Below are 20,091 nucleotides of genomic sequence, written 5' to 3'. Positions count from 1 at the left end.
ATTATTTTGTTTTTATACTTTCTTTTATTTGTTTATATTTTTCTCTAGTTTAATCAATCAAACCCAAAACTCCGTGTCTCTAGATAGTTTATGACACTTAGTATATCATCTGCAGTTGTAATCTTATTCCCTATGTTCGGTATCACGATACTGACCTTTAGCTATACTAGATCTATCTTGTAAACTTGCAGGTACTTTTAGTGCTAATAAATAATGCACCAACCGGTCTATTTATTCCTATGATTCACAATGTTCATTCATTAAATTTTAATTAGGCAAAATATATTCATTGTACTTCAACATACTTTTGTACTAGTTTTTCATTTCAACTGGTTCTTCTATATTATTCCCTCCGTCCCACGTTACTTGAGGCATTTCTTTTCGGCAAATGATTTAAGAAAATTGTGTTTAGTGAGTTAAATAAAGTAGATGAGAGAATAAAGTAAGAGAAAGAAGAGAGAGTAAAGTAAAAGAAAGAATAAAGTAGGTGAGATTATATGTTTTGTTTTTAGCCAAAAAGAGAAATGACACAAGTAACTTGAGACAACATAAAAAGGAATACGACTCAAGTAACTTGGGACGAATGGAGTATAAATTTTGTTCTTCATTAATTGAATGATCTTTCCGGTGATTATTTGATATTTATCTAATTTCACGTCATATCCTATATTTTGAAATTTGATAGTATGGAGTACCCCATATCTTTATTAATTAGTTAATTAGTGATTTTTCATATCTTTCTTATATAATTAGAATATCTATTTCTTTATCATTAAGTTAGGTTATTCCTAATATAAATAGGAGCCTCTGTTATCTTTTGAATTATTCATTGAAGAAACATAATATATCTTTCATCGTCTTTTACTTTTCTGCAATTTATTTTTCTTGTTATTTGGTTGCTCGACCGAGTGTCTCCACGAATGGACCCTCCTATCTCGGTGAGTTCTCGATGAACTATCCCTGATACGAGTTTACTCGTATCATTTGGTGCTTTCATCAGATCTCTTCCTCCGTATTTTCTCCATCATGTCATTCACCTACACCAACTACCACCACCACCAATTCGACAGACAGTTCTCCTTGCCACTGCCCATGCCGAGCCCCACATCGTGTTGGCACCCTCAGAGACAAGACGTGCAATTTGGGTACTCCTATCCAGATCCGGCGTGCCCAATTCAGCGCTACCCTTTAGCGCCCCAAGGCCCTCTTTGGTGTTCGATCCGCGCCCCGAACCTGACCCACCCGACGGGCACCATTGTACACCGCTGCACAGTCGCCATATCAGTTCTTCCAGCCACCATCGCCTCTGTACCAGTCGCCTTACAATGGTGTTGACCATATGGAGCCCCTCGGCATGCCGCGTGATCCGGTGACACAGGATCTGGAACCGAACCTATCGGTGGGTGCCTTTGTTTCACAGCTTGAGCGTTTGACTGCAGATGTCAAGCAATTGATGTCACGGATGGATGCAAACGAATGTCTCTTAGGCGATCCACACGGACAGTCTTCGGCTTGTCCCCTAGCCCACCGCAGTCGTCGGGCTATGTTCAACCATCGCCTTACGATCAGTAGTCCCCAACTCCTGTCCTGCCGCCATAGTCGTTGCCTGCTACTGCCCCCTCGATGACAATGGTAACGTCAGCTCCTAACCTTAATCTTTTCTACCCCAAATCTTTGAATTCTCTCAACTCCTCCACCAAAAAATTTTACTTTGCAGAGAATGCATTTGAGGGGAAAGTCACAAATTCAAAGAATGTAGTGAGAGGTTTTCATCGTGTGGAGAGATTACTCATGTTCATGAGATTTCAGAGGGTGTGAAACATGAGCGAGAAGGCTTCTCTAATTCTTCTTTGGGCAAGAGAATAATTCTTGAGGAAATTCACAAATTTGATAATATACTTCATGTTGAAGCAAATTCAGATGATGATGATGCATATTTCCATTCAATTTGTGATTCGCTGACAAAGTTTTCCAATGTTTCTGCCCCTAGTTTAGGGGATACCTCAGAAAAGATGTCGCACAAAGAAACTAAGGAAGTGTCTATTATTGGTGTTATAGTTAATAACCAAGTTGCCGATGCCGATGATGTTGCTATCATATTTCGTGCTATCATCATGGACTGAGGGTATGGCGTCTCTTGAGAGAGCAATGACTTTCTCACCCAATTTAAAGGTTATTGGGGGTAAAGAAACAACGATCTTGTGTTTTGATCCAGGAGGGGATTCATTACAAGTATTATTTATTGATTTCCACTTTGAGGACAAGGTGATTTTCAACCGCGGGTGAGTTGATACGAGCATACCCCTACTATCCCCATATCTTTATTAATTAGTTAATTAGTGATTTTTCATATCTTTCTTATATAATTAGAATATCTATTTCTTGATCATTAAGTTAGGTTATTCCTAATATAAATAGGAGCCTCTGTTATCTTTTGAATTATTCACTGAAGAAATATAATTTATCTTTTATCGTCTTTTACTTTTCTGCAATTTATTTTTCTTGTTATTTGGTTGCTCGACCGAGTGTCTCCGCGAACGGACCCTCCTATCTCGGTGAGTTCTCGCTGAACTATCCCTGATACGAGTTTACTCGTATCACTTAGCTACTGCCGCACACTTGGAGAGGAGGATTTCTGGTCCCGCTGGTGTTTTTAGTTCACGATATCTGTGTCCCGCCACTCTGAAGAGCGAAGAAAATATCTCTACTTTCTGTTTTAGTTTTAACTTTCATGCTTTGAGACGTTTGTTGGTATTTTGAACATCTTGTTAGCTGATTTTCGTAGTTGTTTCCGATGTTGAATCTGAATCTTGACTTTGGATTGTGTTGAATTTGTTTTGAATTCTGAGTTACGAAAGTTATAGTTGGTTTTTCAGTGGATTTGGTCTTGTTGAGCCTTGTTTACTTTTTCGTTGGATGCTTTTCACAATTGGTAGTTGTAGGATTTTTGGATCTAGTTTGTTGGCATTCCATTTTATAGATCCAAGCTTGATTGTGTCTAATTTTGGTAGATCCATGTTAGTTAAGTGTTTGATTGCGTAGATCTAAGCTGTGTTGTTTTGAATCTGCATGATTATGGCCGATTTCCATTCGTACGTCATTTCTGCTTAGTCAGTTAGAGTAGGTCTGTTAGTTCTAGCTCAAATTTAACATTTACGTCTTGTTTTCGAAGCATGCTCTGTATAATTTCGTTAATGGTGTTTGATGCTCTGTTCCATGCTCTGTTTTAACTGGTTACATGAAGAAGATGAAGTAGGAGGTAGTTAGAGATCCAGATGTGTAGTTGTTTTATGCTTTTACTTTGCAGCGTTTCTGCCAACCCCAGTCAGATTAGGAAAAATGGTCTCCAAAATTTTCAGCATGTTCCTTCAGTTACATGTGTTCTAGGTAGTTTAACTTCAGTCTACAAGTTGCCTTGAGTTTGGTTGTCATGCAAGTGCCCGTATTTTTTCCATCCGATAGGTCAATTAGGTAGAGTCAAGTTAATTCTGCCGAGTCAAGTAGATTCAAACTTAACCTACAGAATGCATGGAAACAGCCAAAAACCTCCCAAAATGTCCCGAACACTCGTTAGCACATCCTTCCTCGTGGGATCGATTCTTGCTTCCCTATACAAATTAATAGTATTGTGGGCTAAGGTTTTGATATTAGTTCTTACCGCGCGTCCGACGACACGCGAGTAGGTCTTGATTCCGCTTGACCCATTTGCTTTCCCACTTGTTTACTTCTAGAACGCACAAAGAGCGAGTTTCATCTGTCATTGTTAGGAAATTCAGAGCATTGGAAAACAATTCAATTTTATAATGCTTATGCGTGCCACTGGTTTAAATTACATAACATGTTCATCTATGTAACAACAATCAAGTTTTGCATTAATATCAGTGCACAATTGCATTTCGATCAAAATATTGCAATCATATATATAGCCACTTTAGTATAAAATGGCTACAAAACAACGACTACTAATCCAAAACGTAGTAACATCTAGCCTAAAATATCAAAACCATCTAGAAAAAAACGATTGTATCCATTTTACATATATAACACCATCGTACTTCCATGTTTAGGGTACGCTGATATAAGTTGTTAACCTTGCAATCAGACTAAAAAATCATTGAGAAGAATTCTCAGAAATGTAGTAATTTTCTTTCCTTTTCTCTCGTTGGAATGTTTTCACCCTTAGATTGAGTCAGTCCGTGCTTCCGCCGCTTCTTAGTTGCCGTTGGAATAAAAATACTAAGTCATTCTAGAACGGTTCCTGATAGAGTTTACAAATGATTCATTTTTTTCTAGTGGGACTGTTGTTTATAGTATGCATTGCAAGAGTTGCACTAGTTACTTATAGAGCATCTGAAATTGAGGTCTGCATCATTTGAGTTCGTAAATTGGGTTAAAGCGTATTATACAATAAAATAAGCAATTGTTCAAAGACATCAAGCAAACTATCCAAGACAATAAGCAAACTTTTGATCAAAGGAAAGAAACTTTCGAACAAAATAATTTATGTTACAAAGGTTAACCAACAAATTAAGAAAACTTTGGAACAAATTATGCAAAATATCTTTCAAAAAATCAAAGGATTACACGACAAAATAACAAATAGTCGTACAAAATAAGCAAATTCGTGAACAAATTAAGAAGATTTTCACACAAAATAAGCAAATTTTAGCACACAGTAAGCAAACATTTTGATAAAATAAGCAAAATTTCAAACAAAAGTAACAAACTTTCCAGCAACCTTTTTGAACAAATTGAGCAAACTCTCGAACAACTTATGCAAAATATCAAAGAGACTAAGCAAATAAACAGCCACTTAGAAAACTGCAAACTATCTTAATACACAACAACTATTTTTCCAAGAAATCGGAGTTCGTTTATGAAAAAAATTCTTCAGACTCCATCCTAGAAAATGGATCCCAATTGATAGAAAGCATAAATTCACGCACCAGAAGTATGCGAAATAAATCACAAACTTACCGTTTCCAAACGTTACAACGCTGTCAGTTGTCGTGAGTTTCAAAATGGGGCTGGGATTTAGCCATTTAAAACAAACTGGATTTGAATGAACAGAGTTTAGGAATGGATTAATGTACGAGTAAATTTAGATGGAAAACATCGGAACGTCTAGGTAGAGATGCAACTTCGATTCTGAATTTCGTGACTGTTTTTGACTCGATGATGGGAAAACGGTCATCTATGAACTGACAAATTTACCCATCCGATGCAATCAAATGAATGAATGATTCAAGTCAAGTTTATGGAATCTACACCACACATATGGAATCTAAAGGCTTAAATTAGATGGACGATATATCTCTATAAGAGCTTAGGGAGTGTAGTGCTCCCCATAATAATATCTACTTATTCTTTATCCACTCAACTAACAATCTGCTTCTGCTTCTGAATAGGAATTGCTTCACTTCGAGTAAGAATGAAGAAGTACATTTTTTAAAGCGTATAAAATGAAGTACTCTCTCCTTCCCAACTAAGTTGAGACGTATTCCATTTTAAGATGTCCAACTAGGTTGAGTCATTCCGTTTTATGACAAAAAAACAAAACATCCCATCAATTTTACTTTATCCTATTAACTAGTTTACTCTCTCTTTATCTCTCCTCTTATATTCCTTCTCTTCTACTTTTCAACCCAATTTCTTAATTTCCGTACTCAAAAGTTTTGTATCAACTAAGTTGGGAGGGAGGGAATAGTACATTTTTTTTAATTTGTAAAAGAAAAATAAATGTACCGTGCTAGGGTGTTAATACTTAGTTTTGATTAAGCAACAAATTTAACATTGTTATTTTTGCAAGTTATAGTTTAAATGATTTCAAAGTTCGAACCATATAAATTTGACACCATTACACGATGCACTTTTTGGGAGTTACAAGCACAACCAATCTAAGATAATAGTATAGAAATTTGTTAAGTAACAAATGAAGACAAATTTGATAGATTACCGATAAATTTGTGATTCTGTAAATAAGAATCATATAAATAAACAAAATACATAAGAACCAGTTACAGCACACACCAACAAAAGGACAACAACTAATTCTTATGTTAACTAATTAAAAACTTACCGACTGAACATTATGGAACCCCATGGTTTTGAGTGAAATCAAGCTTGGGGTAAAAACACCAATACTAGAAGAAGAACATTGTTCAAAACTATAACATGTCACATATTTCCCAAGAGCTCCGGTCTTTTTGGAGTAGATAAATAGTTCATCACGATCTGGGTTCACATAACCAACAACTGATATTGCAAACAACAAGTCACCATTCGCCAAAACTTTGAGCAAGTACGTATGCGGAATCTCTTTGGGCAAGTTGAAGTCATATTCCTTTATCCAAGAATTCTCATCGCCGTAGTTGTTCATCTTCCAAATAATAACACGATGCCAATCTATAATATTGCATAAATATAGCCAACCGTCCAACATATATAGCCGATTATTGCCATAGCTATTTCCATCGTAATCACAAGGAATTGAAAAACGGGAAAAGAGCTCGGTGTCAAAATCAAAGTAACAAACGAAGAAATTCCCTTTCGAATCACATGCCAACCAATGAAGATTTCCATTAAAAAATGCAGCATAATCATAATACAGTGTATTGATGCCTGGTTGTGGTGCTGCAATGCTTCTCCACAACCCCACACCTCTTCCTATAGTGTACACATGACAACCAAATTCATTACCATATAAAATCTTATATTGTCCTCTTATTTTGCTCATTCCAAATCCATAAAAGGTAGTAACTCTACCAGCCTTAAGACGAGGAAGCTCAGCATACTCACGAGTGAGTGGATTGCATATAAATAGAAAGTTAGCAAATTGATCCCACAGCGAAAGCAAACCATTTGCTGAAGTAATTACAACTCGACGTTTAGTAGTAGAACGTTGATTGTGAGAAGGCAAACTGAATTGGAAAAGTGGCTTAAAGGCCTCATTGAAGACACTGTACCGCATTTCCATGTCTCGATAAATGAAAGTTAGGCCTGGTTTCGGAGTATACGACATCCCAAACTCATCCCCCTCAATCAGATGGCGCCATGATTTAAGAACACACTTGCAAGTCATAACGCTCGAAATTGGGAGTCTACACAAGATATCTTTTGTGATATCTTCTGGCAGATTTGCAAACATATCTTCCTTGGTTGTTGCCAAAATATATTTTCGCTTGCGTTCTTTTCTTAAGGCAACATGACTATTTTTCAGTTTCTGTTCTGTTCTTACAGCTAACCGCGGCAAGAGATCCTTTTTGGAGAAATGTCTCCATTCTTTTCTTAGAGCGACACGCCGTTTCCGTTGTTTTCTTATAGTTAAACGCCAAAACCGATCCTTTTTGGCGGAATGTCTGTTACTCATTCTGAAGGCAGCAGGGGAATTTCTATTCATCACAGATATAGCAGAATCCCCTTCTAAAATGTTAGTGATCTTCATAAATTACTGAAAAAAATATGAGATTAGCATATGCAAAAAACAAGCCTAGCGATTAAAAAAAAAAAACAATCTTTAGTACTCTTTTTATTCATTCATACCAAAATAGAAAGGTTAAAAAATCGACCCTGATTCACAGAAAAACAATGAAGACTAATCTGAGCTACTTATATTCACCAAAATCAAATATAGCCCAACATCTAACAGCCACAAAAATCAAATCTTAAATATCAAATTCGATAGATCTCAAATTCAATTCAAATTTCTAGCCACATTGAATCACAAAAAATACTACTCCCTCCGTCCCATAAAAATTGATACAAAACTTTTGGGCTCGGAGATTAAGAATCTATATTAAATAATATTAAATAAATAGGAGAGATGAAAAAAGTAGGAAAGATAAGAGAGTAAAGTAAAAGATGGAATAAAGTAAGTGGGACGAACTAAAAAGGAATACGACTCAACTTTTATGGGACGAAGGAAGTACTATATATTTAACATCAAGTTGGATAGATCTCAAATTCAATTCCAATTTCCAGCCACATTCAAGCACAAAATATCAAATATTTAACATCAAAACGATAGATTTCAATTTCGATTTCGATTTCGATTTCCAGCGGTAGAGATACCTTGTGTTGGGATTCCGAGAGCGTCACCGGAGGGTTTCACCGAGAGAGACGACAGGAGAAGCGATGCAGTTGTGAGAGGGTTTCAATTGCAATGCGGAGCTTCGGCAAGCTCTTACCTTTTGTAGTTGCAAATTCCGGCCCTTTTTATTTAGCAAATAAAATAAATTTAAAGAATATTAATCGGCTAGTCAAGCTATAATTCTTATTTGGATTTTGGCCTAATCCAACGGATTCATTGGGCCACTTTGAGATTTTGAGATATACGTGACTAATCCAATGTTATAATAATAAAATTAGTCTATTGAATATAAAATATTAATTTTAATATTTTCAAATTACATGCTTATACGACTAAATAGTACTCCCTCCGTCTCACAAAGATTGTCCGATTTTTTCATTTCTATCCGTCCTATAAAGTTTATCCCATTTCACTTTTACCATTTTTGGTAGTGGACCCCATATTCCATCATACTCACATTTTATTATAAAACTAATACTTTAAAAATAGGACCCACATCCCACCAACCTTTTCAACTCACTTTTCATTACATTTCTTAAAACCCGTGTCGGGTCAAAGTGGGACTATCTTTGTGGGACGGAGGGAGTATTAATTCAATATCTGATGAAATAAAACATAATGAAAAATTTTAAACCATGTTTAAAAAATTAAAATATTTTTATAATACGTTTTAATTTTCTACCGCTAGAAATTGGAAATTTTTTTACAAATTTAAATATATTATTTGTGTATATTTAAAAATTGAAGGTTATTTTTTTTTTGTTATTTATATTACTCCCCCCGTCTCAAAAGAATATGTAGCATGAATTTTTAATACAAAATTAGTAAAGTAAGAGAGAGACAGAGAGAAAAAGTAATTAAAGTATTTTAGTGGAGAATTGGTCCCACCTCATTAGAGAGAAAATGATATCCAAAGTTAGAAAATGCATATTCTTGTGGAACGGACTAAAAAAGGAAGAGTACGTATTCTTGTAGGACGGGGGTGTATAAAATTATTAATAAAGTGTCAAATTAGGTGTCAAACACGAAACAATTGCACCTAGGTCCAACCCATCGAGCCAACTCTACTCGTGCGGGATATTCAGGTGCGGGATAATCAAGTTATAATTTATTTGGCTTAAAAGTTTTCAACGTTAACCATCTAAATTTAGCAAACTATTCAAATCAGCACATAAATTTTTGACTGCACTATACAAAATTGGAAACTTTCCATAAAAATAGCACATTATCTTTTGCTAATAAATAATATTATTTAAACTTTATAGTATATGATAATGAAACTTACCAAATTGTATATATTTCCTTTTATCAAATTTTCGTGAATATGAGAAGTACATATTTTCCTTTTATAACAAATAATTTTATTTATACCTAAAGTAAAAATACACTCAAATAGTAAACACCTATACCTTTTGATGTTATAAGTTGCAAAAACTCTTCTTTTAATTTCAAAAGCACTAAATCAAGAATAAAAACAAGCTCATATTTACATAACCTTATACTACTATTTGTCCATAAAAAAAGTAGGCTAGTTTAATATTTTGGATTGTCCATCAAAATTAGACTAATTTTTAAATATGAAAAATTTTAGACAATTAAATACTAATCCGTCTCAATTAAGTTGAGGAAAAACTTTCGGACAATAAAATTAAGAAATTGTATTGAATAAATAAAATGAAAATAAAATAAAATAGGAGAGAGGAATAAAGTAGGAGAGATAAGAGAGAGTAAAGTAGGTTTGTGTTAAAATGACAACACATCTTAAAATAACACCATACCACCACGTATACAACAATATTATAAACGCTACACAACAATAATATAAACGTTAGACAACAATATTGTTGTATAGCGTGTTGGATATTGATGACCGAGAAAAAATTGTTGTAAATTGATGTCTACTGTATTAAATATTGTTGTCAAGTGTATTGGATATTGCTGGCCGAGAAAATTTACCCTTGAGCATTTTTTTTATTGCCACATGGCAGTTGATTATTCGTCCACGTGTATAAATGATTGGCTAGGAATGATGGTATGGTGTTATTTTAAGAGGTGTTGTCATTTTAACGCACCCCGAGTAAAGTATGTAATAGAATAAAATAACAGTGATTATATGTTTTGTAATTTGTCGAAAAAGAAAATGACTCAACTTAGTTGGGATATCCGAAAAAAAATACTCTGTACAACTCAACTTAATAGGGACAAAGAGTACTAATAATGTACACCTAACAATCCACGACATTACTTCCACCACATTTACTTACTTTTCTCTCTTTAGTAATTACGCATTAAAACTTGTACAATTATAATTTAGTCTATTTTTCATGGACGAAGATAGTAAAAAAAATATAAGTATTTATAAAAATATGGAAAATAAGTTGGATTGAATAATTTATTTTGTGGTAAATAGGGTTTATATCCTATTTGCCCTAAATATAATCACATATTGGGGTGGGAATACAAATACCTAATATTAGGTTTGACACGCACTCGATCTGATATCATTTCAATAGTCTTTATTTAAATTGTGTCTTTTTATAGCGACTTCCAGAACATATGAGGGAAGTGCTTATGATTAATAGTTAGCATAAGTCAAGTCCTAATTAACGATTAATTAATAGATTAGAGTCATTTAAATTAACCTTTCTATGCGCTTAAAAAAAATACGCTACCGTCTTATCAAGTAATAAGGTCTAAAATGAAAGATAGTACAAGAATCTATTGAAGTATAGAAAACGATACATATGCTTTGCCTAATTAAAACTTAACATCTAAACATTGTGAATCCCCATAGTTTTGAGTGATAAAAAACTTGGGGTATAAACAACAATATTAGAATAATACTCCCTCTATCCCATAAAAATTGCTCTACTTTGACCGGACACAGATTTTAAGAATTGTAATGAAAAGTGAGTTGAAAAAGTTAGTGGAATGTGGGTCTTACTTTTATATATTAATTTTATAATAAAATGTGAGTAGGAATGAGTTAGTGGAATATGAGGACCACTATAAAAAATGGTAAAAAGTGAAATGGGACAAACTTTGTGGGACGGACCGAAATAGAAAAATGGGACAATCTTTATGGGACGGAGAGAGTAATATGTAGGTCGTTGATGAAAATGATTATAAGTCTCAAAAGATTCTAAATCACCTTCATTGTTTTTAAGGTAGATAAATAGTTTATCATTGCAATCCACTGCGAACAAGTCCTCATATGCCAAAATTTTGAGCAGATGAATAAATCCGTACTTTAGCTGGTCCTTTGAAGAAGGTATATACTTAATCCCACGTATTACTATCCTCATAGTTGTTTATCCACAAAATAACTACAAGATTATACCCTATAATATCGCTATAACATAGCCGGCTCTGCATAACAAATAGCCGTTGATAGCCATATTTTCCGCAACCATAATTCGGAAGAGAAAGTCTTGTAAATAGCTCAATTTCAAGGTCGAAGCAACTGACAAAGAGATTTTCTCCGAATCATATTCCAACCAATGAAAATTTCAGCTAAAAAATATAGCATAATCACCCGGCGCTCTAAGTTTATGAAAACAACACCTGTGGAGATTCTTCTTGAAATCATATTGACTCAAACCTTTATAAAATGCAGTAAAATCACGAGGCACTATAGTGCGTTTATTGCCTCGTGGTGGTGTTGCTTCAATGTTTCTCCACAAGTCTTCTCCTCCTAAAGTGTATACATAATACGAACCAAATTTATCACCACATACAATCTTATATTGCCCGGTTAATTTGCTCACTCCAAATCCAAAAGTGCGACTATGTGCATGTGTACGCAGAGGAGGAAGCTCGACATATTCACGAGTCATTGGATTGAATACGAATAGAGTACCAGCGCATCCATCGTTCAACAAGATCAAACCATTAGTTGAACCAATTACAACACGATTATGAGCGTGACTGGCAGGGGCCAAATCGAACCCAAAAAATGGCTGGTAATCCTCATCGCAAACTACATAACCTGTGTCTTGGTGAACGAAAGCAAGCCCTGGCTCCGGAGTATATAGGTAAATTCAAAGTCACCCCCCTCTATCAGATTGAGCCATGATTTACAAACGCACTTGCACCTCATAATGCTTCTAATCGGAAGACTTCCGAGGATCTTTCTTGTGAAATCTTTTGGTAGATTTGTCATCTCCTCTCTCTTCTGCAACAGTCTTTTACTTTATCCTAATGCAGTAGGAGGGCAGCTAGTGATCTTCATCAATAACTGCAGTACCAATGTATATTGATTCTATATTTATTCATGAACATAATTTAAAACATAGGAAGAAGACAAAGAACATAGGGAACCAATATGCCTTTTCAAAATAGTTGCCATATTACCTAATTAATGAATAAGACATCACTACAAACATAAATCAACACATCGTAAGTCATTACACACTAGCTATAAATCAAACTAATAACTAAATTATTAACAACCAAAAATAAATTAGATTTAAATTAACCAATTGCTAAACTCTTCAAAGAATACAGAAATGAGAAATGTACCATCACTACATAATAATAGGTCGAATTAAGCAGAATCATTACCTATTTATTTATTTGGCCGAAATCCAAATAGTTGCAAAGCAGAAGGAAGACGGCGGCAAGGTAGATTAGGGTATTGAACATGAATAGGGTAAATTAATTCAACTACAGTATATATGAAATATATTATTATTATTATTAAACAAAATTTACATAATATAGAAAATTTAAATACAGTAAAAATGTGATTATGTAAACTTGCTATAATTATAGGGTTTAGGGTTTGAATTAAGTTAATATTATGTTGAATAAAAAACGTGAGCCCACTAATCAATTGTAATCAATAACTAACCTAATATTAATAAAAATAATTAGGTTATTATTTCTTATCTTTTTTCTTCCATTCTATCGCCGTCGGCTAATATGCGTTCTTTCTCTGTAAGTTTTTTTTCCATGGTTTTTCTTGTTGTGTTTTTATTTATCTCTCTCTAATCTTCTACTATTTTGTTGTAAAATTAAAGATTTTTTTTTCTTGAATTTTTAATTCTCTTTCTCTCTAATCTGCTATATATTTGTAGTAATAATGAAGGTAGATTTATGGACAATTCTACCGCAAGAAATATGGATTAACATCCTCGGAAGACTTCCAGCTAAAAGTGTTTTCAGGTGCAAGTTTGTTTGCAAATCATGGGGCGATATGATAGAAGGAGTTGACTTTTCAGAGTCGTATATTCCAAAACCATGCTTATGCCTGGCTTTTGGACATGAGGACACGGGATACGAAGTCTACGATGAGACGTGCAAGCCACTTTTCCGATTCCAGTTGGCTCAACCAGCTTTTACTCACAAGCACAGTTGCGTTGTGATTGATTCAGTCGATGGTTTGCTTTTTGTGTGGGACATGAGCCGTAATTATGAGCTTATTCCTTGCATAGTCAATCCAATGACTCGTGAATATATCAGACTTTCTCATTTGCCCATACACAGGTTTATTTACGGATTTGGAGTGAGTAAATTAAGTGGACAGTATAAGATTTTATTAGGCGATCGATGGAAGCCACGTCATGTATACACTTTAGGACCAGAAGTGTTGTTGAGAAGCATTAGAGAAGAAGTAAAAACATGTAGACTGGATGGTAATGGTGATGCTAAGTTTTTGAACGGAAATCTTCACTGGTTGGCAGATTATCCCGACTTGGTTTGTTGCTTTGATCTTGAAACCGAGCTCTTAACCACTTTTTCTCACCCTCCTCGAGTTCATCATGGTTATAGAGGCCGCATATATGGTGGATATGGGCTATTCATTTTGGAGGATTTGCTATGTTTATGCGATATTTCAGATGATTTGCATGTTGTTATTTGGAGGATGAACAACTATGGAGATGCGAATTCTTGGATAAAGGAATATATCTTCGACCAACAACCATATATTAGTGAAACTGGTCGGCCAAATATCCTTAATTATGTTTTGCCACTCAAAGTTTTGGAAAATGGTGACTTGTTGTTCACTGTGAATACTGATAAACGACTATTTATCTACACCAAAGATGCGGACGCTGTTGAGACATATGGTCTTCTTCAACGTTCTACTTTTTGTTCTTTTTCAAATATCATCATTTATAGGCCAACGTTTCGTTCTCTCAAAAGCATGGGTATTCTCAATGTTGGGTCATCAAGTTTTTATTAGGCAAAGCATATATATTTATTGTACTTCAATAGGCGATTTTTACTAGTTTTTCGTTACACAATGCGTTCTTCTATATTTAATTTTTTTTTTTACTTCGTTGGATCTTTAACAGAATGATTAAGCTTTCCGTTATAATTTGTTATTTATCCAATTTCTACGTAATATCCTATTTTTAAAAATTTGTTAGCACATAAATATGAGTATGTAGTAATCCGCAGTAGCTTGAGAAAAGACCTACATATATTATATATCATGTATCCTTACCGTGCCCGTGCATTACAATTTTTTGTCCCAAGTTACAAGTTAACAATTATCTAAGTGATTATTACTATAAGTATTTGATTCAAATCTTATTGAGTCATTGGAATGTGCTAAACTTGAAGTTTTTTTTTTTTTTTTTATAAGCTAAAATGCTAAGCCAAAAAAGTGGCGAGCCAAAGAGTACAACAGGAAGGTCCAGCAACAATCAAAGCAATAAAGCCAAACAAAACAAGAGCTAAGCGAAAAAAAAAATGCTACCTGTTAATTATGGAGCCTAATCTTCTACCATATTTAGGATTTGTTTCCTAGAAGTATATTTTCTTTTGATAGATTTATTCCATAGAAGATATTTCCTTATGGAATATGTTTCCTAGTTTTACTAGAATTAGGGCTCTCTATTGTGCTTATAAATAGAGGTGCTCCCTCATTGTAAAATCATCCTGAAATTATATAGTGAAATCTCTGGCTTGGCATCGCCCCCAGACGTAGATACGCATTGTATTGAACTGGGTAAACAATTTCTTGTGTTCATTCTCCTTTTATATTCATAATTGCCTGTGTTTATTTCCCAACAACTGGTATCTAGAGCCTAGGGTTTAAGAGGCAGAAATCACGATGGGGATCGACGGGAAGATTGCTGTAGAGAAGTTCGACGGATCTGATTTCGGATTTTGGAAGATGCAGATTGTGGATTACCTGTATGGTAAAGATATGTGGAAATCTTTAAAAGCCAAACCCGAAAAGATGGAACCGAAGGAGTGGGAGCTGCTGGACAGAACAACGATGAGCGCGATTAGGCTATCGTTGTCCAAGGAGGTGGCTTATCACACGACTGCAGCAAAGTTGACGAAAGAGATGATGAAGATCTTGGAGGATATGTATCAGAAACCATCAACGGCAAACAAGGTACATCTGATTAGACGATTGTATAATTTTAGAATGCAAGAGGGAAAGGAGGTGCAACAACATCTCAACGAGTTCAACATGATTACTTCGCAACTGAACTCTGTTGATATTAAATTCGCTGATGAAATTCGTGCCCTAATTTTGCTATCGTCCCTGCCTGAGAGTTGGGCTGGCACAGTGACAGCAGTTACTGCTGCAGAGACAAACCTGACAGTTGACAGAGTAAGAGATCTGATGATTGGTGAGGAAGTTCGTCGGAACGAATCGGGATCTTCTACTTCTGGTTACAGAACAGAGAGGCAGATCGAAGGGAAGGCAAAATCGTGGAAGATCAAAATCCAGAGGAAGGAGCCAATCCAAGAAGGATTTGGATCGAGTTAAATGCTGGAATTGTGATGAGTTTGGGCACTTTAGAAATCAGTGTGAGGCACCGAAGAAATATAAGAATAAGGATCAGAAAGAGAAGAATACAACAAACGCTACCATGTCAGATGACGATGGCGAGACGTTGGTCCTAAGTGTGAGTAGTCCGATGGAATCGTGGGTATTGGATTCTGGAGCGTCGTTCCATTCATGCAACAATGTGGAGATAATGGAAAACTACGTTTCTGGCGATTTAGGGAAAGTATATCTGGCTGATGACGAGCCCTTAGATATCGCGGGAAAGGGAAACGTGAAGGTAGTGACATCCAATGGATCCGTAATAAAACTGAATGGAGTCAGACACATTCCTGGATTACAGAGAAACTTAATTTTGATTGGGCAGCTTGATGCAGAAGGGTACACGGTAACATTTGGCTGCAACAATTGGAAGATTACCAAGGGAGCTATGATAGTAGCTCGAGGTAAGAAGGAGGGTACGTTTTATACCACAACTAACTCCAAAGAATGCATTGATCTTGCAAGTGAAGCATATAATGCAGATTTGTGGCATTGTCGTCTTGGCCACATGAGCGAGAGATGGATGAAGATAATGTGCTCAAAAGGTTTACTTTCGGGCTTGAAAATAGTTGAAGTTGGCCTATGCGAGGATTGCGTGTTTGGGAAACAGAAAAGGGTGAGTTTCTCAAGAGGAGGCAGAAAATTGAAGACACAGAAGTTGGAGTTGGTCCATAGCGATCTATGGGGACCAGCACCTGTGAAGTCCCTAGGAGGCTCTGAATATTATGTGACATTCATCGACGACTCAACTCGAAAGGTATGGGTTTATTTTCTGAAGAGTAAATCTGATGCGTTTGATACTTTCAGGAAGTGGAAAGCCCTTGTTGAAACTGAAACCGGGCTGAAGGTGAAGTGTCTAAGATCCGATAATGGAGGAGAATATGAACTTACAGAGTTCAAGGAGTTTTGCGCAGAGAATGGAATTCGCATGGAGAAGACTGTGAAAGGAACTCCACAGCAGAATGGAATCGCATAGCACATGAACAAAACGTTGAATGAGCGAGCAAGATGCATGAGGTTGAAAAGTGGATTGCCAAAGAATTTTTGGGCAGATGCAGTCAACACAGCTGCGTTCCTAATCAACAGAGGTCCATCAGTACCGTTGGAGTTTCGGATACCCGAGGAGGTTTGAACAGGAAAAGAGGTGAATCTATCTTACCTATGTATCTTTGGTTGTGTTGCCTATGCTCATGTTAGTTCTGTTGAGAGAAGTAAGTTGGATGCCAAATCTATTAAGTGTACATTCATTGGTTATGGAGGCGATGAGTTCGGTTATAGACTCTGGGATGAGCAGAACCATAAGGTTATTAGCAGTAGAGATGTTGTTTTCAATGAACAGGTATTATACACGGATAGATTGGAAGTGTCGAGTTCCAGCAGTTCTGAGCCCCAAGTAGTCGAGCTAGACATCTCAAACTCGAGTTGGAGCAAGGAGAGTCAGAATGCTGAAGATGTGCTTGAAGAAGAACCAAGCACTCCACCACCAATTATTCCGCTGCCTAAATAGACTAGAGAGCGACGTGCACCTGATAGGTACTCAGCCTCTAATTTCTATTTGTTACTTACTAATGGTGGTGAACCTGAGTGTTATGCAGAGGCAGGAGAAGGCCCTGATAAACGAAGGTGGAAAATTGCCATGGATGACGAGTTTGCCTCTCTTCTCCTGAATGGTACATGGGAGCTTGTGGAACTTCCAAAAGGAAAAAAGGCATTGTATTGCAAGTGGGTCTATCGAATCAAAGGTGAAGCCGATGGTAGCAAGCGCTACAAAGCTAGGCTGGTTTTCAAGGGATTTGAGCAACGATACAGTATTGATTATACAGATGTCTTCACTCCTGTTGTGAAACTGACTACTATTCGTTTAGTGTTGAGTATGGTAGTTGCAGAAAATCTATTGTTACATCAGATGGATGTAAAGACGGCATTCCTTCATGGTGATTTGGAGGATGAGTTGTACATGACACAGCCTGAGGGATTCGTAGTAAAAGGAAAGGAAAATCTTGTGTGCAAGTTGAAGAAGAGCTTGTATGGTTTAAAGCAAGCTCCAAAGCAGTGGTACAAGAAGTTTGATGGATTCATGATGGAGATTGGCTATAAAAGATGCTACGCTGACCATTGTTGTTACTACAAGAGGTTTGACAAGAGCTATCTTATCCTGTTATTATATGTTGATGATATGTTGATCGCAGGTGGTGATCCAACGGAGATGGATAAGTTGAAAAGGCAATTGTCTGAACGATTCTCCATGAAAGATCTTGGAGAGGCTAATCAAATTTTGGGCATGAGAATCGAGCGTGACAAGGCGGCAGGAAAATTGTATCTTTCGTAAGCTGCTTACATTGGTAAGATTTTGGAAAGATTCAACATGGATAACTCGAAGCCAGTAAGTGTGCCTTTGGGCAGACACTTCAAGCTATCGAAGAATGAGTCGCCGAGTACAAGAGAAGAACGTGCTGAAATGAAGAAAGTTTCTTATGCTTCAACAATTGGCAGTATTATGTATGCAATGGTGTGTACGAGGCCTGATATTGCACAAGCAGTGGAAGTAGTGAGTCGGTTCATGGGTGATCCAGGCAAGCAACATTGGGAAGTAGTTAAATGGATCCTTCGATACTTGAGAGGTACTACAAAAAGAATCTTATGTTTTAATGGCAAGAATGTCGAGCTGGCAGGTTATGTGGATGCAGACTTGGCGTCCAATGATCTTGATGGGAGAAGAAGCACAACCGGGTATGTATTTACTTATGGTGGTACTGCTATTTCATGGACTTCTAAGTTGCAGAAGACTGTTGCTTTGTCCACTACGGTGGCTGAATATGTAGCCGCGACGGAGGCAAGCAAGGAGATGGTGTGGTTGCAGAGTTTCTTAGATGAACTTGGAAGGAGAACAAGAGTAGCAGACTCTATAGTGATAGTCAGAGTGCTATTTTCTTGGCAAAGAATCCAGCGTTTCATTCTAGGACAAAGCATGTGGAGTTGAAGTATCATTACATTCGACACTTATTGGAGATGAAAATCATGCAACTTGAGAAGATACTTGGAAGTGAGAATCCAGCAGACATGTTTACTAAGATGGTGGCCTTAGAGAAATTGGCCTTGAAACTTGAAGAGAAGGTTAGGCGATGCTAAGCGGATGCAGGGATGAGATCACGAGGATATGGTGGCGTAGGAGTTGTTAGTCTCCAAGTGGGAGATTGTTAATTATGGAGCCTAATCTCCTACCATATTTAGGATTTGTTTCATAGAAGTATATTCCTTGTGATAGATTTATTCCATAGAAGATATTTCCTTATGGAATATGTTTCCTAGTTTTACTAGAATTATGGCTCTCTATTGTGCTTATAAATAGAGGTGCTCCCTCATTGTAAAATCATTCTGAAATCCCTGGCTTGGCATCGCCCCCAGACATAGATACGCATTGTATCGAACTGGGTAAACAATTCGTTATGTTCATTCTCCTTCATATTCGTGATTGCCTGTGTTTATTTCCCAACACTACCAAACAAAGAGGTCCCTGAAAACGCACTCCACGCAGCACACCCAAAAGAGAGGAAAGAGCAGCATACAAGCAGAGAAAAGGCAAGGAAAACGAACCGTAACACATGCCCAAGACAAGCCCAAAAAAATCAAGCAAGCACCTCTTTGCATCTCCTGTGGTCACAATGATTGAAGTTTCATCTACGCAATCGGTCAAGAGACCTCTTTTTAGGGGAGTTCCAGCACCGGCCCTTTCCTCGGGTATCTTGGAGTCTTCCATCCTCTGATGTCACCAAAATTTTCCATTGCTTGCATCGAGGAAAATGGAAAATCCGGGCACCATCCTTTCACCCATATGCCTAACCGCCAAAAAAGTTGTCTCTTTTCGAATGTATGTTAACACTTGACGGATTAGAGTTTCGGAATTTGATTCCATAAAAATTTACTACAATACAAATCTAGCTTGTGATTATATATAGTTAGCATAAGTCAAGTCATAACCATTAATTTGATTTATTAGTAACACATATGACATATCATAAATTAACACATCACAAGTCATAACACACTAGCCATAATTCAATTTAATTAGGAAATTCACCAAACATATAAAAAATTAACAACAAAAAATAAATTAGATTTAAATTAACCAACTGTTAAATTCAGCATAATGATTAACATCTAATTATTATTCGGCCGAAATCCAAATAGTTGCAAAGCAGAAGGAAAA

General features: G+C 36.2%; 2 protein-coding genes and 1 long non-coding RNA gene across 5 annotated transcripts; 1 reads left to right on the top strand and 2 right to left on the bottom strand.

Annotated features, from left to right (window-relative positions):
* Positions 1-3,966: 3,966 nt before the first annotated feature.
* LOC125185522 lies at positions 3,967-5,185 on the bottom strand. The gene is made up of 2 exons (XR_007170162.1): positions 4,978-5,185; positions 3,967-4,363 (listed from the first exon to the last, which is right to left on the bottom strand). It is a non-coding gene; the product is annotated as an uncharacterized LOC125185522 (long non-coding RNA).
* A 748-nt stretch (positions 5,186-5,933) lies between these two features.
* Positions 5,934-8,203, bottom strand: LOC125219782 (F-box protein At5g49610-like). 3 transcript variants are annotated; one of them, XM_048121843.1, is made up of 2 exons: positions 8,071-8,203; positions 5,934-7,450 (listed from the first exon to the last, which is right to left on the bottom strand). In XM_048121843.1, exon 2 carries the CDS (start codon positions 7,442-7,444, stop codon positions 6,068-6,070), a length of 1,377 nt encoding a protein of 458 aa, XP_047977800.1. In that variant the 5' UTR covers positions 7,445-7,450; positions 8,071-8,203; the 3' UTR covers positions 5,934-6,067. The 3 variants fall into 3 exon arrangements, with proteins under 3 accessions (XP_047977800.1, XP_047977802.1, XP_047977801.1); XM_048121845.1 differs by having other exon boundaries at positions 5,934-7,391; positions 8,071-8,173; XM_048121844.1 differs by having other exon boundaries at positions 5,934-7,419; positions 8,071-8,166.
* A 4,969-nt stretch (positions 8,204-13,172) lies between these two features.
* Positions 13,173-14,276, top strand: LOC125220240 (putative F-box protein At1g33530). The gene has a single exon (XM_048122402.1). It carries the CDS (start codon positions 13,173-13,175, stop codon positions 14,274-14,276), a length of 1,104 nt encoding a protein of 367 aa, XP_047978359.1.
* The last annotated feature ends 5,815 nt before the right edge of the window (positions 14,277-20,091 follow it).

The sequence above is a fragment of the Salvia hispanica genome, chromosome 4 (assembly GCF_023119035.1).
Source record: "Salvia hispanica cultivar TCC Black 2014 chromosome 4, UniMelb_Shisp_WGS_1.0, whole genome shotgun sequence".
Lineage (NCBI taxonomy): Eukaryota > Viridiplantae > Streptophyta > Magnoliopsida > Lamiales > Lamiaceae > Salvia > Salvia hispanica.
The sequence above is the reverse complement of the archived record's forward strand: the minus strand, read 5'-3'. Positions and strand labels throughout refer to the sequence as shown.

What these genes read in the sequence shown, in the direction of transcription:
- LOC125219782 (XM_048121843.1), bottom strand. Translation starts at nt 7,444, where the DNA reads ATGAAGATCACTAACATTTTAGAAGGGGATTCTGCTATATCTGTGATG.
- LOC125220240 (XM_048122402.1), top strand. Translation starts at nt 13,173, where the DNA reads ATGAAGGTAGATTTATGGACAATTCTACCGCAAGAAATATGGATTAAC.